General features: G+C 44.5%; 1 protein-coding gene across 3 annotated transcripts in view; it reads right to left on the bottom strand.

The window, feature by feature from the left end:
- Nucleotides 1–1,924: 1,924 nt before the first annotated feature.
- Nucleotides 1,925–22,821, bottom strand: part of CD6 (CD6 molecule) — a 38,447-nt gene continuing 17,550 nt past the window's right edge. The window contains exons 2-11 of one of the 3 annotated variants that reach the window (XM_083575047.1): nucleotides 21,483–21,551; nucleotides 15,953–16,261; nucleotides 14,042–14,350; nucleotides 11,639–11,716; nucleotides 9,850–9,999; nucleotides 7,695–7,823; nucleotides 6,438–6,539; nucleotides 5,179–5,295; nucleotides 4,945–5,058; nucleotides 1,925–4,202 (exon numbers count right to left, since the gene is read on the bottom strand). In XM_083575047.1, coding sequence (XP_083431173.1) covers nucleotides 4,099–4,202; nucleotides 4,945–5,058; nucleotides 5,179–5,295; nucleotides 6,438–6,539; nucleotides 7,695–7,823; nucleotides 9,850–9,999; nucleotides 11,639–11,716; nucleotides 14,042–14,350; nucleotides 15,953–16,261; nucleotides 21,483–21,551 — 1,481 coding nt within the window. In that variant the 3' untranslated portion in view covers nucleotides 1,925–4,098. Of the gene's footprint in view, nucleotides 4,203–4,944; nucleotides 5,062–5,178; nucleotides 5,296–6,437; nucleotides 6,540–7,694; nucleotides 7,824–9,849; nucleotides 10,000–11,638; nucleotides 11,717–14,041; nucleotides 14,351–15,952; nucleotides 16,262–21,482; nucleotides 21,552–22,821 lie in introns of all 3 variants that reach the window. The other 2 variants (XM_083575048.1, XM_083575049.1) reach the window with 2 other exon arrangements.

Genomic DNA, 22,821 nt, shown 5'->3' with positions numbered 1-22,821 from the left:
AGATGCACTGAAGTTAACTCCATTTGTATGTAATGGCTTCAGCACTTGTTTGGGTGCTATTCTCAAAAGTAGCAACACAGCAAAATGAGTGATCTCTCCTACTTGGTGCAGCCCCACCCAATTTAGCATGATCATCTTGTACCAAGTGTCTAGTTCCTTGTCATCAGCAGAGGTGGGCAATTAGCCTTAATGCTGTTCTGCAACGAAAGTTGCTTGGCTTAACCTGGACCACTAGGTGGCAATACGGGCTGCAGGACATCACAGGACAAGAGACTCTGCTACAATGGGAGAAAGGAACCATACCCAAAATCTCAGAATTCAGAGTGGCGTTCTGCTACATTTGACTCAGAAGAGACCCACTAAAATCAATGACCATGACTAAGTTAGGCCCATTAATATCAGTAGGTTTACTCTGAGTAAAACTTAATTGAATCCTACCCTTAGCTTAATTTTTAATGCACTATAAAGCACTTAATTGCTTTAGGTGGAGGATTATCTTAAGCACCACCACACATTTTCAATAAATCTTCCATGTTTAGAAGCAGTGTGCCTCTGATTACCAGATACTCGGGGACACATAACAAGAGAAGGGACTCTTGCTTATGAGCTCCCCAGAGGAAATTTGCTGATTATTGTTGGAGACAGTGTCCTGGATTGCATGGGCATCCAATCTGATCTCCAAGGCAATGGAGGAATCAGTGCAGGAAGTACATAGCACTTTATGATACTCTGATGCACTGAATCAGTATCTCAGAAGTGGGCACAAAATCCTATCCCATCAATATGCATGAATTGTTAAACTCCAAAGAGGAGGGGGTTGTTCTGTGCCTCTGAATACTTTTCTTTGTCTTCTTCTTCTGAGCAGTGCCTTCTGAATTGCACAGATCCTTCCCGTGCATCATCTCAAGAGACTTAACTAGTGGAGAGACTCTCTCCCTTGGGGGAAAAGGTGATGCTCAGCATAAATAGATGTGAGGCAGTATGTATATTATTATGCTGGACAGCATCACGAGTCTGCAGTGCTTCTGCTGTGGGGGATATGGAGCACAGCTCTGTTCTGGAATGCAACTTTGAAAAAGGTATATATATTTGTACTGACTTGACATCTGCTCCCTGTCCATAGGGAATCTTATCCGCTGGCATTACTGAGCATTCTCTTCATTTGGAGTAACTCTCTTTGCCAGGCATTTACAGTCCCATTGTCACATCTGTTATATCAGGGCTGGGGCTTTGTTTCAGAGAGACATGTAGAGGAAGGGGGGAGAAATGGGTGCATTCTAGAAATCATATCATGCATTTTGCAAATACTTATATTTCTTTAGATCCCTTTGGAATATGTAAAATGAATCCCAATTTAGTTCTCATTTATTTCAGTGGGAACAAATTCATGGTTAGTTTTGCATAGATTCTAAAGGGATCCAAGTGCAACTTACTTATCCTGGATCTAATCTTGAGCATTTTAAAGATTGGAGTTATATTTCTTGCAAATATCGGACACAGCATGTGCTGGCCTGAGGAGCATTAAATGCAAGAGAAATGCCACTCAGTGCTAATCAGACTCTGCCCCTGAGTCAGCCAATCACGTCTCCCTGCTGAGTGCATATGGGGTAAGCGTTGACCACCAGTGACAGCAGGGCTTCTCTGGTAGAAGCTCCAAATTCCTGGAATTCCCAGGACAGACTCACACAACCTCTTCCCTCTTCTCTTTCCATGGAAGCTTAAAACCTTTTCGAATTTCAGATTGCATTAGCTAACTGTTAAGTTTTATCGATTGGCGACTGCTATTTCTAACACTCTTTAAGTTTGTTGCTGTTTGATTGCCTCTCTCTTTTTAAATTTTGTGCGTATTTTTATCGTTGGTTCTGTTGTCAGTTGTTATCATTTGGTCCTGTTGTAAACTGCCGTGGAATCCTTTTTCATGAAATGCAGCATTAAAAATATTTTTAATAGAAAATAAATAGCATGCATGGTACACGTTTGTTGCATTCACTCTTTTCATTCTTATGCGTAGACATCAAAATATTTTTTTAAAACGACTTTGTTGAAAAATGAAATGTGCTAAGGGAAGAAACCTAACCCCACCCTAGAGCTGGCTGAGGAGCCTTAGAAAGTGGCATAGCATTAAGTATCTCTGCTGGCAGAGACAGAAGTTTGCTGGCAGAATGGCATTACATTGCTAGAATGTCCCTGGCACACCGTGAAGAGCACAGATGTTCCACTGGTGGGAGTGGAAACAGGGCAAGTTGGACATAGATATGCCACCTTTTCCCCAACCCATCCACAGAAATGGAGAAGCTCCACAGCAGCCCCTGGGGCTGGTGCAATTAACCCCCTCTATTGTAGTTAATGGGAGGGAAGACAAACAGGCTGCCCCCATCTCCCGCACTGCCCGCAGCAATAATGGCATAGCAATGGATGTGGTTGATGACTCTACAAGCCAGTCTCTGAAATGCCTCCCTGCTCTAGCATAGATGTAAATTAGGGTTGCTCTACTTAAGACCCTCTTATGAAGATCTGGAAGAGACAGGGACCAGACAGGGCCCTTGAGAACCTCACAGACAACGAGTGCCAGAGACTGGTAGAGCCCAAACAGCAGTTGCTCCCTTGCTCTTGATTCTGGCTTCTGGGTGCCCAGCAGCCCCCTACCCCTCCCTCGCAGGCTGCACCTCCAATTCCAAAATCTGTAAGGAGAATAAAAAGCAGATATTCAAATTGCCACCGTTACAAAAGTGCCACTGTCTACCTTACCATGCTGGGATGAGTAATAAGAATTTGATCCCTGCTTCAGGAGAATGCAACTCTCTTAAGAAATAGAAGATGGGTTTCATCAGATACATTCATTTCTGCCATTAGATGCTTCCGGTCCTGGCAGCACAAAGTGCTTGGGGGGGGGGGGCTTACAGTTAACCCAGACAGTATACTCCCAGACACATAGAGCAGCTGTCATTGCTGCGTGTGGCTCTTTGGAAATTGCAGGATTCCCATCAGCCCAGCCAGCATGGCTGACAGTCAGAGTTCTTCGGTGGCCCACAGGTTTCTCAGCCCTGGCCTTAGACCATATATGAAGCTGCCTTATATCTAGTCAGAACGTTGGTCCATCTAGCCTAGCATCAGCAACTCTCCAGGGTGTCTGGCCAAGGTCCTTCTCAGCCTTGTTACCTGAGATGCTTTGAACTGGAGACACCAAGGACTGCATCTGGGCCTGACTGCAGGCAAAGCTCTTTGCTGCCAGCTGAACTCTGGTTCTTCCCCAAATTTGCTTCTGTAGCAGAAGGAACTGCTGTCCTCCTTTCATCTCAGGAGCTCACAGGCCTTCACAAGCCCCAGGCGGAAAGCTAAAACTGCTGTGAGGTGGGGCTAGTCCTGGCAAACAGTGCTCCATTCTCCACAGTGAGGAGAAAGCAGAGCCCCTGAAACAGCAGTTCTGGCTTTCTTCAGGTGGAACAGCCTTGACTAATCCCATCATGAAAGAATCCCACCCTTATCCAAGCCTGGCATTCAACTAAGAGCTCTCCCCAAGGAAGAAACTGTCAGGGAGGCTCTGGTTCCTAGAGCGAGGACTTTGTTTTAGATCCATCCTGGGTAGCAGCTATGGGGAAGTCTGTGTTGGTGATGTACCACCATTCAAGGGGACTGGCCAGTGCTTATTGTCAGAAGCTTCTGCTTCAGCTGCTTGGATTTTGAAGCTAGAAGTCAGCCTGCTGGGGCGGTAGGAATGTCAGTGTATCAACTGCTTTGTGACAGTACACTGCCGGCTGGCCATACAAACTGGGGAAAGGAAATCTATCTGAGGCCTCAGTTCTTTTCTTCACCCCCACAGTTATTCTCACAATAGCACAAGTCGGAAATCTCAGGCAGAATAAACACATGGCTCTGTGATTGCAACAAATTTCTAGTTGGTCCTGGGAATGGAGTTGGACACACACGTATATTTGTGGGAATTGGTCTTCTTCCAAAATGCTGAATCCTTGAGACCCAGACTGTGGGAACAGGTAGGTCCCTTTCAGTTCTCAGCCTTGCCATCACCCTTGGCTGTTTCTGATGGAGGCGTTGCTGACGACAGATGGAGCGGCATCATCCCAGCTGCATCCCTGCCCTTTAGGCCCACATGTCATCATAATCGCTGCTGCTGCTGCTGTCAAATGAGCTGTTCCCAGGCCCAGCCTCGCAGTTCACCAAAGGTCTGGGGGAAGCTGTCGAACCTGAAGCAAAGAAATGAGGGCATTTCAGGTCAGCTGCCAAGAAGAAGGAAGAAGCTCAGAAGGAAAAGATGCTGAGGGGAAAGTTGAGGTGCTTGGTGACCTAACTATCCAGCTGTGAAGCCTATCTGGAGGTCTTGCTGGGTAATGAGGGAGAAAACTATCGGCTTCTCAGGGTGGAGAGCTCTGGCCCCCATGCTTCTCTCTTTAGGCGGTCTTGCTCTGCTTGACCATCACTAGAGCCCTGCATTGTGGCCTGCAGTAATTGGCAGCCCTATATTTAGATGAGGATGTGTGGCAGCCACAGCCCTTAACTGTCCCACAATAGGAATCCATTTTGTCTAAGCCACAGATAGCCACCTGGCACTCTAGAGGTCAGACCCCCCCCCCCAAGCAAGGCTATATGGCCCCTGTCAGCTCTACTGAATTTGAATCAAATGTCTAGGCATGGTTTCATGTGGAATATTTTTCTTTAACGTTGCACCTCTCTTTTGTATCTAACATGCAGGTACATTAGCAAACGTGTGTGTAACACAACGCCTGGCCACACATGCTCCATAACTGCAAAGCCTTAATTACCAGATGGTGTCAATTTCATTACAGAGAATGACCTCACTTTTGAAGGGATCAGTTTGTGCTCGTCTCTGACGTTCAGAGTAGATACAACCTTGTTTTATTTTGCGATGACCTTTGAATGTGCTAGCTGACTAATTAAAGTTCCATTGATAACAATTCTATGCTTCACCTCCAAAGGAAGGCTCGTTTCCTGGATGGCTTTCCTGTTGCTCTGGTTTCTGGATGTTCTCATACCAGTCTGCGTCTCCAGAAGAGGTGCTGTCACTGTCTTCAGCTGCAGGTCCTGCTGGAGAAAACCATGGACTTCATATGGCAGTGAGGAACTGGATCCAGCACAAGAAATCAGCAACAGCATCACAATTACTATGCCCCCCCCCACAGAAAGGTACAGAAAGGCTCTCACCTGCTTGTGGATAGGCCTCTGAGGTGGGGTGCTTGTTGTCCCCCTCCTCGTGCATAGCTGGCATTGCAAAATTGTAACGGGGAGGGTCTTCATCAGTCACTCGGTTTCGAAGAGAATCTGAAAGCAGGGGCCAAACAGACTTCATCATCAAGCTCCCAGATGCAGGGGAAGGGGAGAAGGAGGTTTCTTTCAAAACACAGGGGTAGGAGGATCTACAGAATATCTCTGTCAACCCCACCACCAAATTACTTAGAAGAACAAGTTGATTTGTCAGGAAAGTAGGCTATTATATATGCTGTATTCAAAATGTACACCTCTGAAACCGCAAACTTGCAGATCCTTTAACTCTAAGTTCCCACAACTCTTAAAGTTTACAAGGTTTGCCCCTTGTGGCTTTTGTGGTTTTTTCCTCCTTTCCAGGCACACCAAAAGGGCACAATTCCTCCTCAGGTCTGTTTGGGTGCCTTCCTGCTCCCTCCTTCCCCAGCCCTCTCCTGCTGCCTCTCTGCCTTCTCTCCCAACCTTGCCCCAACTAGCCGGGAGGGGCCAGTTGAACCCATGGGCTGTCCCTGCAGAGCATTTTCTGCTCCCTACCCAGTCCCTGCATGAACCCATTGATGGGATTTTATTGGGGTGGGAATGAAGAAACACACTGGACACATACTCAGCTTCCTAAATGCAATCCTAACAAACATTCAATTGCCTCTGAATGTGGATTGCATAATAACCCAGGCATATAGATGTGGGACACAGAAGTCTAACTTGCATCTCTCGGTAGAAAACCTGCACTTAATCTGCTTTTAAAGTTTGCAGTGGGAAAATCTTCAGGGACTGTGGAGGGAGGGAGTTAGGGAAATAGCAGTGGGCCAAGTGGCACCAAGGAACAGTAGTGGTGGAGAAGGAAGTGTTTAAAGAGCCTAACTAAATATTCAAATCAAATGTGTGGCATGCAGTTTTGTCTGCATTTTCCCTTTAATACTGATCTAAGTCAGACTTCCAAAACTGCTGCTAGTCAAGCAGAGGGATGTGTGTATATACTGGGATATATGGGGGGGGCGAGTGGGTGGAATTTTGATTAGGAAAACGGCACAAAGGAAAGAGTTAAACATCCCCCAGTCCTGATCAAATCCTTTTGGCTCCCTTAAAGTAGAACCACAAAGGATCACGAGGAATTATCATGGATGTATAGCTTGGTCCAAAGAAGCTGGGAAGTTTCTGACAAGAAAGCAGTGTGTGCCTGGCAGTGGTGAGATGCTCACTGTAGAAGGTAGACAGTTGCACAGGTGGTTTGCTGCTGAAATCATAGTGTTCATAGTCGGAATCAGAGTCTTCACTAAGGGGTGTAGGCAGCACTGGCGTTGCTGAAAGGGAGAAAGAAACATGAGTCCACTCGGGGAGAACCAGCTAGTGGAGCTATCAGGCAGGACTTCAGGGCACAAGTCCAAGGTCAACGCAGAAGAGAAATGCAGCAAGACTGACTTACCCTGGGCTACACCCAACCTTCTCTACCTGCTACTGCCAGGGCTCTTGTGCCAGGGGATAGGTGAGTTTTATTGTTGCACAACATAGGAACCCAACACAACAGTTGCACTAGTTGAAACTCACATCACGGCAGATTGCATGATCCATCGTGCAACAAAGCTGCCAGCAACCTGCTTATGAATTCTCCAGCATAACAGCATTTCACTGGCACAAAATATTTCAACCATTTTATCAGATGCATGAAATGCTATCTTTGCTTGGCAGAGTAGATAGATAGCTTGTAGATAGACACAAACACAGAGAGACATGAAGGAGAAATGTAAGCAGTGAAATCAGAGGGAAACAAAATACAAAAAAAATGACACTCTCAGACACTTACATTAAGTAACCATTCACAGAGCCTTATTGATGATAAACACAAACGTCTTGGAATGGGTACTGGCATTTATATAATATTTAAAGTACCGTACAGTAGATTTTCTAGCTGTAGGCCTTTTTTTGGAGTTATATTATCTATTTAAATGTTGTTGTTTTTTTAAAAAAATAACTATTTTTATGAAAATAAAATGGTTAAACTGAGAGGAATCCTGATAGGGACAATGTTATCAAAACAAACAGCATCACTGGTGGTGTGAGGCTGGTAATAACTGGGATTCAGTAGCAAATACCGGCTCTGGTAGGGACTTTCCTCAGGAAAACTGCCTGTTGTGATCCTGATAATTATAAAACACATCTAACCAGCAGCATTATTGGATAACTGCAGCAAAAAAGAGATTGGAATCGTTACTGTGTCTCAGTAGCCATTATGAGGTGGGAGACACATGAGACAAGGGATAATATAGTGCTACCATTTCTCTCCCAGCAGCCCATCAAGGACAGCCTTCTGGGCTACTGTCTTGTAGATTCTGGCCCAAACCATCAAACATGGAAACTAGTAACTGCCAGGAAGACAGGAGAGAGAGAGAGGGGTGGGACAGGTGGTCGGTGGAATAAGGGAGATTCAAGTGATGCCAGCAAGCTATAACTTCCCATACCTTCTTCTTTGGGGAGGCTTGTGGGGACTTGCTGATAGTTGTTGCGTGTTCCAGTGGCTGAGACTTGCATGATGTGATTTAGAAGGATGGGGGCAGCAGTTGAGGCACAGAGATTGGCACTATCTGCAACTGAAAACAGATATTTCATTCTGTAAGGCTTCCCTGCAAACGGACTTTGCACGCAGATAGGAGTTTGACTCCCGCTCTGACAACAGTGGAACTGGTGAGCCTGTGGCTTTCTAGATGTTGTCAGACTACAACTCCCATCATCCATGACCACTGGCTGGGCTGGGCTGATGGGAGGAGTCCAGCAACATCTAGAGGGCCACAGATCCCTCATTCTTGGCGTATACAGGCTTCCCTTCCACTCCTCAGAGGGTGCTGAGGTGACATTCTTACAACCAACTTCCACATGGTAATCGTATGAGTAACTATTGCGTTATCCGGGGCAGGGGGAAACCAACACCCACGCTGCCAACTGAGCAGTGGAAAAGTGAAATATTCCTCCAACAGATGTGCTCTGTAAGAAAAGAATAGCATCTGCACATATTTACTATGGAAAGAGATGGTCGTTTGGAAAGGTCCAAAGGAAATATAGGCCCTCCATAGTAACTAAAGACGGGTCAGACATGACGTATGGCAACCTATATCGGATTTTGCCGAATTTCCTTGCTTGCTCAACAACTTTGGGCAAAACATTTCACCCTGCTCTTTCTAGGCACAGTGAATTCTTAAGAGTGGGGTTTCACTGGAAAAGCTTTGAAGCAAAAAGAAAAAAGGGTGTGGGTGTGGGTGCTCAGACACTGAGCTTTAAATGGCGGGCTGTGCCTGGAAAAACCAGAGGAAAGTTAAGTGTTGATAAGCCCAAAGTTGCATGCCCGGGTAACATCATTCATTCATGTAAAAGAAGTAAACATGAAAGCATTTTCTGGTCATTGTACATAGCAAAACGACAGCAATAAAATCCAACTGCAACCCACTCCACCACAAAGAAATAGTGATTAGACACAATTTCCATCTCATATTAAAAGCTTGGGAAAACAAAAAGTGTTTTGCCTGGCACTAAAAGGACAACAGAACAGGCACTTAGCAAGCTCCCTCAGAGACAGCACCCTAGAAGTGGGGCACCACAACCAAGCAGGCCCCTCTCCCCTGTCTCAACCTGCCTCACCTCTGATGACAGGGGCACCTAGACAGGGCTGGCCCAATACCTTTTGGCCCCTGAGTCAGACCCCAAAATGGCACCCCCATCCCTGCCAAGGAAGAAGGAGTGAGGGAAGATTGGAAAAAATTGGGAAGGGGGTGGGGAGACAGATCAACGTTGGGATCTGCTGCTCCTGTGGATCCTGCCACCTGAGGCAGTTGCCTCACTTTATCTCATGGGCCAGACCTGCACTCAGAGTATGGTCTCTGAAGGACATTATAGGTATGCACCAGCACTCTGAACCGTGTCTGGAAACAGACCTGGCATCAGTGTGGCTTTTTAAAGCAATGTGGAGATATGTTCTGTTCACCTAGTTGCAGTTAGCAGCTTTGCGATTGTGTGTAGCACATAATAATATTTTTTGCATGTAAATGTTTCAAAAGGGGGCCAAGAAGTAGGGATATGCTACTAAACTATAGGGACAAACGTCTGCCAAAATGACAGCCCGCAGGCTGGCTGAATGTTGCATCTTTAAAGCAAACGAAATGAGTTTCTGACATGAATCCATATAACTAAATGCCCATAACAGGGGAGAAAATGAACACCTGGAGCCCCAAGAGATAGTGGCTCAATTACGCACTTTTCTCTGAGAGGCTTCTAAGTCTCATTTGCAATCAACCCTTATTCTTGAAATCTATCTGCACTCTCCTTCAGATTTCAGGAAGCATTATAGACTTGTTATAAAGGAGGCTTCTGGAAGTGGCAGGGATACACTGAGGCTGAAAAATATTTGACAGCTCGTGACAGCTTCTTGGTGGCAATATGAATCCATGGCAGGGACACTTTGCAGCATTTCTGATTCCTGCCAGGAAGGGATCTGGCATCTGTTTCGAAGCCTTCCTATAGTAGCTGTCCAAAACACAGTATATTATATCCACTCCACCAAATTCCCCATAGCATTATTTATACGTAGGTTTCCTCCCTCTGTAGTGCTGGTGATGCCCAGCATACCAATGGTACCGTTTTTCCTTCGCCTGTGTCGCAGAACGGTGATAATTAGAGTCAGAATGGCCAAAAAAAGGAGAAGACCCAGGATGATGCAGAGAATTTGCAGTATCTGGTATGATGGTCTAACATCTAAGTTCTCAGGTGCAGTCCAACCTGCAAATGGAAACATTAACAATTGTGGGTGGGTGGATAGTAAAGATGGACAATTGAAGAAGAAGAAGAAGAAGAAGAAGAAGAAGAAGAAGAAGAAGAAGAAGAAGAAGAAGAAGAAGTCAATTTCAGTTTCTCTCCATTTTCCCAGTTCAGTTCATTCCATGATGACTTTTTTCCGAAGTAGGCATTAAAATATATATGCATTTTGTGCAAAAACATTCTCCTAATACAGCTATTTTTTGTACACAATTATGCATGGTGGATTTATGTTGCATTTGTGATGTCCTATTATGTTATTGTTATTTATTGTTGGTAATGTGCTTTGGGATTCATTTGAATGAAAAGTGGAATAGAAATACAACCAGTCAATCAGTTTCCCCCAACAGAATGCATTTTGCATGCTATTTTCAATGAATAAGCACATTTTTGTATGCATTCTTTGGTTTGCGAACTGCATGGCAAAATTGAAAGTAGTGCAGATTTCAAAGGAGAGCTGTATTCTGATTTGCTAATTGGTTCAGGAAGAGTGAATTTGGAAAATGTGCATGAAATGCAAAATAAGCAAATCGTCACCCACCCACCCTACCTGCCTCTAACGTGTGGAAGGGAGAAGGGCAAGGAAGAGGGAAACAGCCTTCTAAGCTTGTGTTTGATTTTGTGCCATTTCTGTGTTTTCTTTGTTCTTATACCATAAATGTGTTGCTGTTATTGTTGTTGCTGGTGCTGTTGTTATGAGTTTGGGAAGGGGGGAGTACGCTGTATGCCAAGACCCTTCTAATGTCTGGGGCCCCTTCTAATTCCTGGAATAGCCAGGCTTGCTTCCTGGTGAGGTAATGGGCCACTAAGGAACCCAGAGGAGTGGATCTGGGTGCTCCCCCTCCTGCAACTCATAAGTAGTTAGAAAAACAAAGGCCAGAGTTGAGAGTGGAGTTATGTGTGCTGGAAGCTGGAAGCAAGGCAGCCGGCTGCGAATTCAGAGCATCAGTGCCATGCCTGATTTCTCCAGGAATCCACGGCTGCAGCTATGAGAGAAGCAAGGCCTTATGGGGGTGTTAATGCTGCAAACCCCTCCATTGCAGGCTCTGGTTGTAAATATGTGCAAATAAACCATATTAACTCTCCAGTCTCTGCTGCACCTCATTCCAAAGGAAACACAAATCCTGAGTAAGTGCCTGGAACCCCTGGAATATTGCACCACTCAAGAGATTGGAGTGGCATGTAACATCATCACAATGATTATGATTATGACTATTAAATTTATTGACCCTAGGGTCCCAGGGCAGGTTGCAACATTAAAGCACAACACAATATGAAAGCCAGTCTAAAACAACTTAGTAGCATGGCATCACTGTGGATGAAGGCTAGTCTTACTATAGTTTCAGTTACCCAGCTGTGCATACAGTCCCTATGTCACCTAGAGGACGCAGACCAGGAACAAGGGGACAATAAATATAACAGCAGGTGTGGTGTGGAGAGTTTAGAGGCTGGGTGTTTGTTCATATGAGTACTGATCACACAGGCAGACAAGACCAAACAAGCTGAGATCATGATTTTATGCTGCCTCCTTTTGTAACGCCTGAGCACAGACGGAAGATGCAATACTGTTTGCAGGAGGAAGTGCCTTGAGGCTTGAACTTACGTGGACTGGTCAGGTGGGAGACTGGAGTCACTGCTTCTGTCGCTTGTGTGTTTGCAGGGCCTGCCAAACCCTGTGAGCCTGAAATCCAGAAAAGAGCACAGAAGAGTAAAGAACCAGCAACACCTAGGACCGTATGAGTTTTTGGGTTAGAGAGCAGGAGACTGAGAAAGGGGGTCTAGACTGCATCTTCTCAGGATCCTGGGTGGGTGAGAAGGGACCCCCCAGCTCCTGCTTTTTCCTCTTAGTTTTCCCCCCACATAGTTTTTACGATTCTGTTTTATTGTGATTTTAAGCAAATCAGCAGCAGCACAGGGAGAGCCAGAGACTCTCCCTCATTTGCAGATACCTTTGTATTGAGCTCAGGCAGACTAAGCAGGCTGTGCTGGTTTCATGTCAGCACCCGGCAGCCATGTAGATCAGCAGGAAACAATGTCGGGTAAAGCACATCGCAGGCTTGGGGTAAAACAGAGACAACTGGAAGCTCCTTTAGACTGTGATACATGTTGTGACAGCGGCTTCTGCACCATCAAACCAGCTACCTAGCTACTCTGCAATGCAACCAGGGTATTTTCAGGTGGTGGGTGGGTCTGTTCCCAAGTGACATCTCAATCACCCCCCTTCAGCGAAGCCAAACAGCATCATGGCATGAAGTCCCTGCTGAAGCAGGGAAACCAGAAGGGACCCCTTGCTTGGACCCTGTGGCTACTATCTGTATTGGGCTGGCATGGCATAGATTTCAACCACTCCTCTTTCCATGCAAATCACTGCAAATTGTGGAGAAATGAATTCAATAATGGAAAAATGAGAAACCAAGAAAACTGAAATTGACTGATCCTGCTACAGTGGAAGCTTGGTTGTCGAATGTAATCCGTTTTGGAAGACGGTTTGACTTCCAAAATGTTCAACAACTGAGGCGCAAAGAGCTGTTGGAAATTTCCACTGAGAAAATTGAAAAACATGCAGCAGAAGCCATTCAGCTTCCGAGGCACGTTTGAAAACGGAAGCATTTACTTCTGGGTTTTCAGCATACAGTTTCCGAAGCATTTGGCTTCCGAGACGCTTGAAAACAGAGGTTCCACTCTGCTGCTATGTGTTGTTCACTCATCTCAGCAATTGTCACCAGCCTGCTGCTGTAAAGGGTTTAATGGTGTGCCTCGTTAAGCTCTAATTATCACTCGGTGAGATTTCTGCACCTGATTGCTATTCAGCTCCCACCTTACCATTTTTCTTCTTTATATACCTACCAATTAAGATTTTATTTTATGCATCCAATGAAGAGGGCCCGAGTTTATGAAAGGTTATGCCACAATAAATTTGCTAGTCATTAAGGTGCCTCATGGAAGCACTTGGGTCATTTTTTTGGACTGGCAGCAAACAGGGAACAAATAGCCCAGTTCACCAATGTGATCGGCTATGCCTGCCGGGGTAAGAACCCCAGGCTCCAGGTGGGATTTCTGTCTCCATTTCAGCTAGTGATCTAAATCTGGCCTGTCTTTACTCTGGAATGCTTTTAGGCATGTGATCTATTCTTGGCTTCACCTTCTGCAGATAGTCCACAGGTGAGAATGTGTTAAATGGATATTGATGTCTGGCAAGGCAAAAATGCAGGCAAGTCCTTAATCTTGAAGGGAAGTGGTGGTAGGAAAGCTCCAGGACGATGGTGGTGAGGACTATTAATGGACAATCACTTGTCCCTGGGGATCTTGTAACACCAGAACAGGACATCCAGGGAAGCTGAATGTTGAAAGATTCAGGACAGACTGCACCCCCAAAGCAGTACTTCTTCACACAGCACATAGTTAAAACTATGGAACTTGCTCCCACAGGAGGCAGTGATGGCCACCAACTTGGAGGCTTTGAAAGAGGATTAGACAAATTCACAGAGTTTATCAATGATGGCTACTAGCCATGATGGCTATGTTCTGCCTCCACAGAATGCTGGAAACCACAGGAAAAGAGAGTGCTCTTGCGCTCCTGTTCTGCTCCTTGGTTTCCCATGGGCATCTGGTTGGCCACTGTGAGAACAGGATGCTGCACTAGATGGGCCACTGGCCTGATCCAGCAGGATCTTCTGATGTTCATATCTGCCTGATCCAGCAGGATCTTCTGATGTTCATATCTGCCTGTTTCAGTTGCTCTCGGTTTCTCTTTCCTCCCAGACTTAAGTTGAGGACTTGGTTGGAGAATAGCATCGCAAAATTGAATTCCCAAGGAGGGTGGCATTTTGGTTCACACGGCACTATGTTCAGGTGACATAGCTTTGCCTTTAAATGCCAACTGAATCAGAGTTCTCCCCTGTCCTTACCTGTTCCTACCATTAACTACCTCTTTGGTTGAAATCTGCACCAGAGACAGGGAGAGAAAAAGAGAAGGCATACTGGAGACACCAGTTAGGGCAATTACCATTGCAGATCACACCGGCAGCTCCAAACTGGGCAGCACACACATTGCTATTGTTGTAGAGCCAGCTGCAGCTGGCGAGCGAGTTTTCTGTTCCGGAGCAGCCATAGTACATCTTGCCCATCAGCGTGTGGTTGAAAGGCACTCTCGGGACTGAGGCCTTCTCACTGCAGTTCAATGAGTGACAGAGCACATCAGCCTCATCCTGGTACCAGTTACCATCACACACAGTGTTCCAGGTGCCCCGGTAATAAACCTCCACTCGGCCGGCACAAGCATCTAGTCCTTCTGACAGCCGCCACTCCTGGTGCTCTGCGGAGGTGATGGGAGTGAGGGAGAGAAATAGAATCAGCAAAGATAAAACAGCCGGGGAAATGCCACTCTTATGCTGTAATACGCTGCTACATTATCAGCACCAGTGATTTCCTTTTCTTGTAGGCCAGAGCTATATCTGTTACATGGAAGGCATTTTCATGTGTGATGCTAAGAACTAGAGTAGAGCTGTTTCCTGTATTTGAGGATTGCGATTGCCACGCTGATCAGAACATGTCTTCAAGTTTAAAATGTCTCACTTCTGTTTGCCAAATCATAACATTCAGAAACAATGGACCAGACGGAGGCTAAGGACATGGTAGGGTGCCCATTTGGTTTCAAGGCTGTCGTCTTCCATTTTCTGTCCCACAGTAATAAATGACGTTTTCCCTCCTTCGTCTTCTTATGATATTTTTAAAAATGAGCTCCCATCCAAAGCGGGGGGTGGGGAGCTTTTTGACGTTTCAGTTCAGCAATGAAGACGTCAAATGCTACCATGTGTCTCAAAGTCACTTTAGGTGTCATGTGTGAAACCAGCAGGGATGTGCTTAAGCATAACTTACGCTAATGTGCTTTCTGGGAAACATTCTGAGAGAAAATTCCATGGGAGGTGTGGAGGTCAGCGCAGGAGATCTCCCCATTCTTGCTAAGTGCTGACACCCTGGTCTGCAGGCCAGGCATTAGGAGGAACAGGGCTACATGCTTTTCAAGGGAGCTACATTCAGTATACATGGTTCTCAAAACACTTGCACTACTTGCTTGGGCCTGGGACTTCTTCAGAGACATAAAGTTTGTTTCACAGTTTATTATTGAAAAAAATAAAGGTGGTCCTCCTGATGTCTCCAGCTGCCCCAGAGAAAAATGCAGGACTGGAGGGATCTTTGGCCTGATCCAGGAGGGCTCTGCTTCATATATTTCTACTGATCTCTATTAAAAACAAAAAACACAACCTGCGGGGAGCAGCAATTTCTCTTGAGATGGTACTAAGCTACAACTGATAAATATGTGTCTGTCTTTGAGGGATAGATTTCTGCTTGATCTTTCCTTTTAGCTCTGCACTAGAGATGCACTTCTGTCACACGGCTGTCAGAAAATATATGCAAGGGACATGAAATTTAAAGCAGGGATATCCTAGTGTCCACATGCAGTCAACATTAGGCCAGCAGCATCATTTTATCTGGTACTATACTGGGAATTCCTTTCTGTACTAGTTCTTGGCTGCTCCACCAGGCTCAGAATACAGGCAAAAAGGAAAAAGGATTGAAAATGCCCTGGCTGCTTCTTCTGACAAGTTTTAATGAGCGGAAAGACTTCTGCTTCCCCTAGCCCTCCATTACCAGTCTTGGAATAGAGGGAAGGAAAGCAAGGATGTCAAGCAACTTCTACCCTGTCTCCTCCTCCACCAATACTTCCACATTTGGTGGAGTCTCCAAGTATTAGCATGGCAATGTGAGTCTGGTCATTAAGGCCTGATCATGGGATAATGAGAGTTTGTCTCCTCCAGGATCAGGAAATAGACAGTTCTTTGGGTCATCTGTATGGGTAGACACATGTATGCGTGCACATGTGCACACACACAGAGAGGAAAATATCTTTGCTGACCTGAACATATTACACCGGCATCTTCCTTGTGCCCACAGTCATGGTTCCTCTCGAATGGACAGTCCCACAGAAAAGACTCATTCCCCAAGCACTTCACTTCATCCAAATAGATGGGGCCTGTCCCCTTCTGGAAATGAGAGGCAATAGGAGCCTGGAGAGCCCAGCCACAATGCAGTTGCCGGCACACAACTCCAGCATCAGCCAGGTCCCAGTTGTCATCACATATGGTGCCCCAGGTACCGTTGTATTCAAACTCCACTCTGCCAGAACAGTTGCTTCTTCCATCCACCAAACGTAGCTTCCGTGTTTCTGCAGGAAAGATGCAGAGAAGAGTTGGATCAGAAGTCACACAGTGGGAGAACAAAGAAATAGAAGGATGGATGGATGGATGGATGGATGGATGGATGGATGGATATCTAAATTTACAGATCTAAATTTAATATAGTACAACTTGCTAAAACAGCAAGGCAAAGAAAGCCCATACATTCCAAAGCTCCGAACATCCTTATGTTACTTGGGAAATTCAGATCTGGCATGGATAGATACATGTATGAAGCTGATGTATTGAGTTGGTTCATGCATGCCTGTCCATCACTTGATGACTCACATGTAGGAATGGTCCTCACAGATATATCCATGGTTTTATCTTACTAAACATTTACACGAGTGCAACAACTTTTGTCTGCAGAATGTAAGTTCCCCACCCTCTCCTCTCCCCATGCAGCCCCACCCAAATCTGCTTGGGTTTCCCCCCAACTCGGGGGTGCATGGGGAAAGGAGAGGGTGGGGAACTTACATTGTGCAGCTAAAAGATGTTGCCCTAGCATTACTGTTTAGTTGGATACCTCCCACAGATAGAACTTTCATATCCCCTCATTTCCCCTCACTTTGCAATGGGGGCTTCCTTCCCGCAAATGAATCAGTTTGTCATATTCAGGTGCCAATTATTCAGGCCCAGTTCACACACGCGGCAGAATGAGATGGGGGAGTCAGGTGGTTGCATGGACTGTAGCTCAGTCTGCATGTATTAAAAAAAAAAAGAAGAAAAACCAACAACACCAAAACAAAGGCTTACTGACAGAAAACCAGTGCAAAGTTCTTGACTTAGAACCATTCTCCTCAGTTTGCTACGTGCAGGAAGTTAAAAGCAAAAGTGTGGAAAAGCTGTCGAAAGTGGTATCCCCACCTGCAATTTGAGGATTCTACCAACTCGTTCTGTTGCATAGGTAGAGGCAGCCACATTGCTAAGTAATCAAGGTCAGGTGTGCACATGCAGCAGAATAAGGTAGCAGAATTTTGGAGGGGCAAGGGGGATTGTACCACCTCAGACAGTAGGTAGAAGGATGGCATTTTTGTTTGCTTTTCCATGTATCAAATTTCCTGCAAGTAAAACAACAACAACTAGCTCATCAGGGAGAGAGGTATCAGCCTTACCCTCTGCTGTGCCACTTTCCTGACTGCAGAGTGTTCAGGTTTGGGATTTTTTTTAATACATATTGAAAAATATGGTTCCCTCACCTGCGGTATGAAATGATACAGCTCATTCTACCACCTCAGGATGCTTCCAGCTCATTGCCACATCATTCTGCTCTACATGTACAGCAGGTCCAAGTTATGAGAAATCAAGTGATAGAATTGCATATGGGAATGTTACCAACCCTGTGTTGTTTCCTATTCTGTAGCTAATGAGATAACCGGAATCCAAGAGTTGGGGAAATACAGACTGGTCCACCCACTTCTTTTTCTATCTGAGAGGCATTCTCAGTATAGCATGGCGAAAAAGAATGCTGTAGCTCAGAGGAAAAGTGTTATGTATTGAGTTGAATAGGATCCAAACTGCAGCAGTCTGATTGGTCCTAGAACAATAGGATCCAAAAGGCAGCAGTCTGATTGGTCCTAGAACAATAGGATTCAGAATGCAGCAGTCTGATTGGTCCTAGAACAATGCAGCAGTATGATTGGTTGGCAGGAACCACCCAATCATGCTCCAGATAGAAGTGAATCCACAACCTGATTGGCTTACAGTAGAATTCCAGAATTAGCCAATCATGTGCAGCCCATTGTGTAAATAATGTATATAAAGCAGATACCTTGAGGGGACTTTCATTCATTCCTCCTCACCACTATGAGCTGAATAAAGAGCATGAAATCACTTTGCGACTCTGAGTATATTTCAAAAAGCATCTGCTTTGCACTCAGAACTTCCCTTGGTTCCATCTCTTGCATCTCCAGGTGGGACTGGGAATTATCCCCCTGCCTGAAACTCTGGAGAGCTGCTGCCGGTCAGTGTAGACAGCACTGAACTAGATGGACCAGTGGCCTTACTGTGTATAAGACTGCCTCCTCTGCTCCTATGTTCCTAAGGCATCTCGGCCTGAGGCTGTCCGGAGGGGAAGCCATTTGTTTCCTTCAGAGCTGTGCACACAGATACATCTTCCTCCCTCAGTCATGATTCATGAAACTAGCATGGGAGAAAAGTATGTGTGGGTTGAACACTCATAAAAAGTACTATTGGCCTGGACTCTGTACTGTATTCAGAGATTTACAGTATTTCCAGGATTAAAACAAACACACACACACACACACACACACACACACACACACACACACACAAAGCTCACAACTGTCAGTGGGGCCTCAGTATGGTACAGGCTCATTGAAGACAGTGACAATATTGATCCTGCCAAAAGAGCCAATCCTGGCTTATGTTGCTACAGAAATTGCCTGAGATTCAGCTAATCAGTTCAGGATAGGGGGTCCATATGCCTTTTTTTACAGTCCTCCATTTGAAGGCCTGTCAGAAGAGAGTCCCCAACTTGGTGGCCTTCATATATTTTGGACTACAGGGATGGTCCATGGTCAAGGGGGAAGGGAGTTGCAGTCATACAACATCTGAAGGGCACCAGGTAGGAGAAAGACAGTCCCCTGTTTGGCTGAGTCCTCTACATGAAGTGCTGTCTGATTTAAAAGAACCATAAGAAGGGAAAGTGGGGGTGCAGGAGGCTTAAGGTGGCCCCTCAGAAGTTAAAGCCCCTGGACACCAGAAACGCATCTCACCTGGTCACAATCTTCCCCACAATGGTGAGATGTACTTTATTTCTCTTTAGATTATACCCCTACAGATGAATTAACATATGCAAATATTAGGCAGATTTGCATCCTCTCTTTTTTTAGTGATGAATAAGTGACTCCCCTAGTCCAGGAAGCGGGTGCTAAAGAAAAAAAAGCACATCAACCTCAACTCCGCTCTATCCGTGGGATGGGTGCAACACAATTTGCCACCCACACAACTTCCTGTCCCTTTGATGAAAATGTCACTGAGGTGAGTGCACACGGAGCTCAGGTAACCTCAAAAACCAGTGATGAGGTAAGCTCTGCTCCCTGGGAGGAATCCCAGCAGGTGGGGGCTGGCCTGGGCCATTTTTGCACAACTTGGAGACTATTGTAAGTTGAATGCAAGACCTTCCAGACTCCAAAACAAAAGATGCACCATTATGTCTTAGGTGTATACTCTGAACTGTATGTGTTCCATCATCTCCCAGATCCAAGAAGTGGGGTAAAAGATGTGCTTATCAGAATCTGTACATCCTCATGTCCTTATCTTTGTGAAGAAGCCAATCCACTCTGAATATCATTCCTGCAGTTCTTGATAGATTAGCCCTTCAGGATATCATGCTTGCTCTTCATATGTAAGTTAAGGCACCTGACTTTTGAAAGCAGAGTTAACATGCCGCTATGAGTTGTAGTGTGTCTGGTTAATAAGGCTGTGCTTTTTGTGAACCTGACACCACGGGCAGATGCAAGGATGTATGTACAGAAACACTATTCCTAATACTATGCCCATCAAACGATAAATCAAATAGTTTACTTCCTAATTACCTGGCCCTTCTCTAAGCAATCCATTGCTTATTCTTCTTCCTCGATGTACCTGTTCTTCCCGACTTGGCAATTGGACTACCCATTGCTCTTCCCATCAATATCTGATTCAGTCCCTTCAAATACTAGATTAGACTTGAGTAAAAGAAAGATTCAAAAGCACTTGCTTTGGATCAGGGCAGTGTTTTGTAACCAGCAAGGAATAGAACTGGCTAACTTATAGCCTAGGGAATAGAGAGGCTGGAGAGTGGAGAGGCATAGCTCTCTCAAGAGGGGTCTCTTTATGCAAACTGTCAAAAGGTGAATTACCTTTCTGGTTATCCCCCATCGAAGCAATCACAATTAAGAGAGTTAATATGGATAGACAATGGGCGACCTACAGGGAATTGCTGGACTTGCAGGGGGCAAACCCAGACTGAAATCTATGGAGAACTTAAGAAGCCATGTTACGCATTGGTTACAATACCACCAGATATATGAGAGGTTTAAAGTAGACCAAAAAAAGGGGGGGGGGGTTGGACCAAAGCTCACAATTTGAAAAATAACTGTTACAAAATAAGGATAAACATCTGTCTAAAATGTATATCTTCTTATTAGAATGGGAAACAAAATACGAGCTAGTTAAAGCATCCATTGCACACTGGGCAATAGATATAGGACACAATATAGACCTAAACCTCTGGGAGAAACTTTGGAAAAGTGATCTGAAATTTACTGCGCATTATTTGCTGAAAGAGAATTATTTGAAAATGATTCATAAATGGTATTTAAAACCAAGTAGGTTGACAAAGGTGTATAAAGCTGAATTAGAAACATACTGGAAATGTAAAGAAATGGGAGGAACATTTTTTCTTTTGTGGTGGACATGCAGAAAGGTGAAAGAATATTGGGAAATGATATATAATGAGCTGAAAAAATGGTTAAATTTACCTTCCCCCAAAAAACCAGAGTCCTTTTCATTGGGAATAACCCATACAGAAATTCCCAAGTGCCAGAAAAGTTTGTTTATGTATGCAACAACAGTGGCCTGTGTTTTGTTGACCCAAAAATGGAAAGTGAGTGAGGTGCCTTTTAAAGAGGATTAAGATGTTAGAATATGCAAAACTTGCAGGTTTAACCCACAGAATAAGAGAGCAAGAAGAATGTATATTTAAAGAAGAGTGGAAAATATTTATTGAATATATGGAAAATAATTGTATACAGATGAAAACACTGGCAGCATTAAAATAAATTCAACAGAGTAAATAATATTTGATTGATGTAAAAGTGGAAAATTGACTTGAATGGTTACAGTAAAATATGCGGGAAACTATGATATGTAATATGAACCATGGAAGGAGAAGAAGGGAAGTCATTGGATATTTCAAAGTTTGTAAAATGTTTAATTTGTTATGTAGAAAAATGAAAATTCAATAAAAAATTTATCTGAAAAAAACACTGTCAAAAGGTGAGTTGAAGGAGGAGGTGATTGACGGTTGATCCTGATGTGTTCACCATGTCATCACCCACACCAAATTGGATCTGCCCAGCACCTAACACTCAGCTGGTACTGAATAAATATACAGCATTAGTAGTAAAAATGGCCTTACAAACCAGCCACGTGGAAACACACCACAGATAGAAAAGGGCTTAGCTTACCCTTTCGTATTCTTACCTGGCTCTGCAGTTGGGCTGCCTTCAGTGCTGTTTCCAATGGCAGGAGACCCGGTTGGCTTTGCCTGGACTGAAACAAAAACAGACAAGATTTGGAAGTGAATAATCACAGGTGTCTGATTCCAAGACTCCAGCACAACAAGCGCACATCATTGGGGTGGGGTGGGGGGAAGAACCAGGGAGCAACGCCCTAGGTGATCTGAAGTGTCTCTGCTGAATATAATTAAGTGCTAGTTAGAATTCGTATGATTGGTAAATACTTCTTGAGAGATCAAGCTGTGCAGCTGGAATATTTTTGGAGGCTCTTTTCTAGCTGGAGAGCTAGTTTTAGGGCAAGCTATCCATTTCAATGTCACTCAGTTCCTCAATTTTCAATTCTTAAATTCAGTTCACCACACTTCCACATCAGTATGTGAATTATCCCCACCCCCACCCCTCTCCAGGCCTCATGAAAATTTGTCAGCACTTTTGTGTTCATTTCTGCTAACATAGACACTTCTGTGTGTAATTTTGCCTAATAAACATGTTGTTGCAAGCACTTACCCCCTAACATAATGCATTTTTGTATATTATTTACACTGATATATGCATTTCGCCTTATATAGGCATTTTCGTACACCTTTTTCAGTTGAAGAACCGCATCGCAAATTTTGAGAAGTGTGAATTTCAAAGGATGGCTGTGTTTCAGTTTGAACCAACTTTCTGCCCCATTTCTATTCCCTCAGCTGATACTGATTAAATGTACAGTAGTTGTAAAAATGGCCTTATGAAAGAACCCTGGAAAAACTACCAAAGATATAAAAGGGTTTAGCTGTTCAGTACGTAATACAGTGGTACCTCGGTTTACAAACTTAATCCGTTCTGGAAGTCCGTTCTTAAACCGAAACCGTTCTTAAACTGAGGCGCACTTTCCCTAATAAGTCCTCTTTTCCACCGTTCAGCTTCTGTTCTTAGACCGAGGTAAAGTTCGCAAACTGGGACACTACTTCTGGTTTTGCGGAGTTCGTAAACCGAATAGTTCGTAAACAGGACTGTTCTTAAACCGAGGTACCACTGTATCTCTTTTCATAAATATCAAAATTTCAGTTATCTTCTTGCATTCAACAAGCATATAAAACCCATAGGGATAAAATACAATGCTACCAAAATGCAGTTCCTTGTGGAAACTGCACATAAACTGTTGGTTCCAAAAATCAATCTTAAAAGTAGAGATTGCAGCAGGAGGGATGACTCTTAGATATGTATATTATTAACACAGAGTTAAAATACAGTCTCAGTGGAATCTGATTTTTGATACATTTTTCTTTTCATTTTTTTCTGGAAATTTATTTTTTAAAGTT

The sequence above is a fragment of the Podarcis filfolensis genome, assembly GCF_964270895.1.
Source record: "Podarcis filfolensis genome assembly, chromosome: 1".
In the NCBI taxonomy this organism is placed as follows: domain Eukaryota; kingdom Metazoa; phylum Chordata; class Lepidosauria; order Squamata; family Lacertidae; genus Podarcis; species Podarcis filfolensis.
The sequence above is the reverse complement of the archived record's forward strand: the minus strand, read 5'-3'. Positions and strand labels throughout refer to the sequence as shown.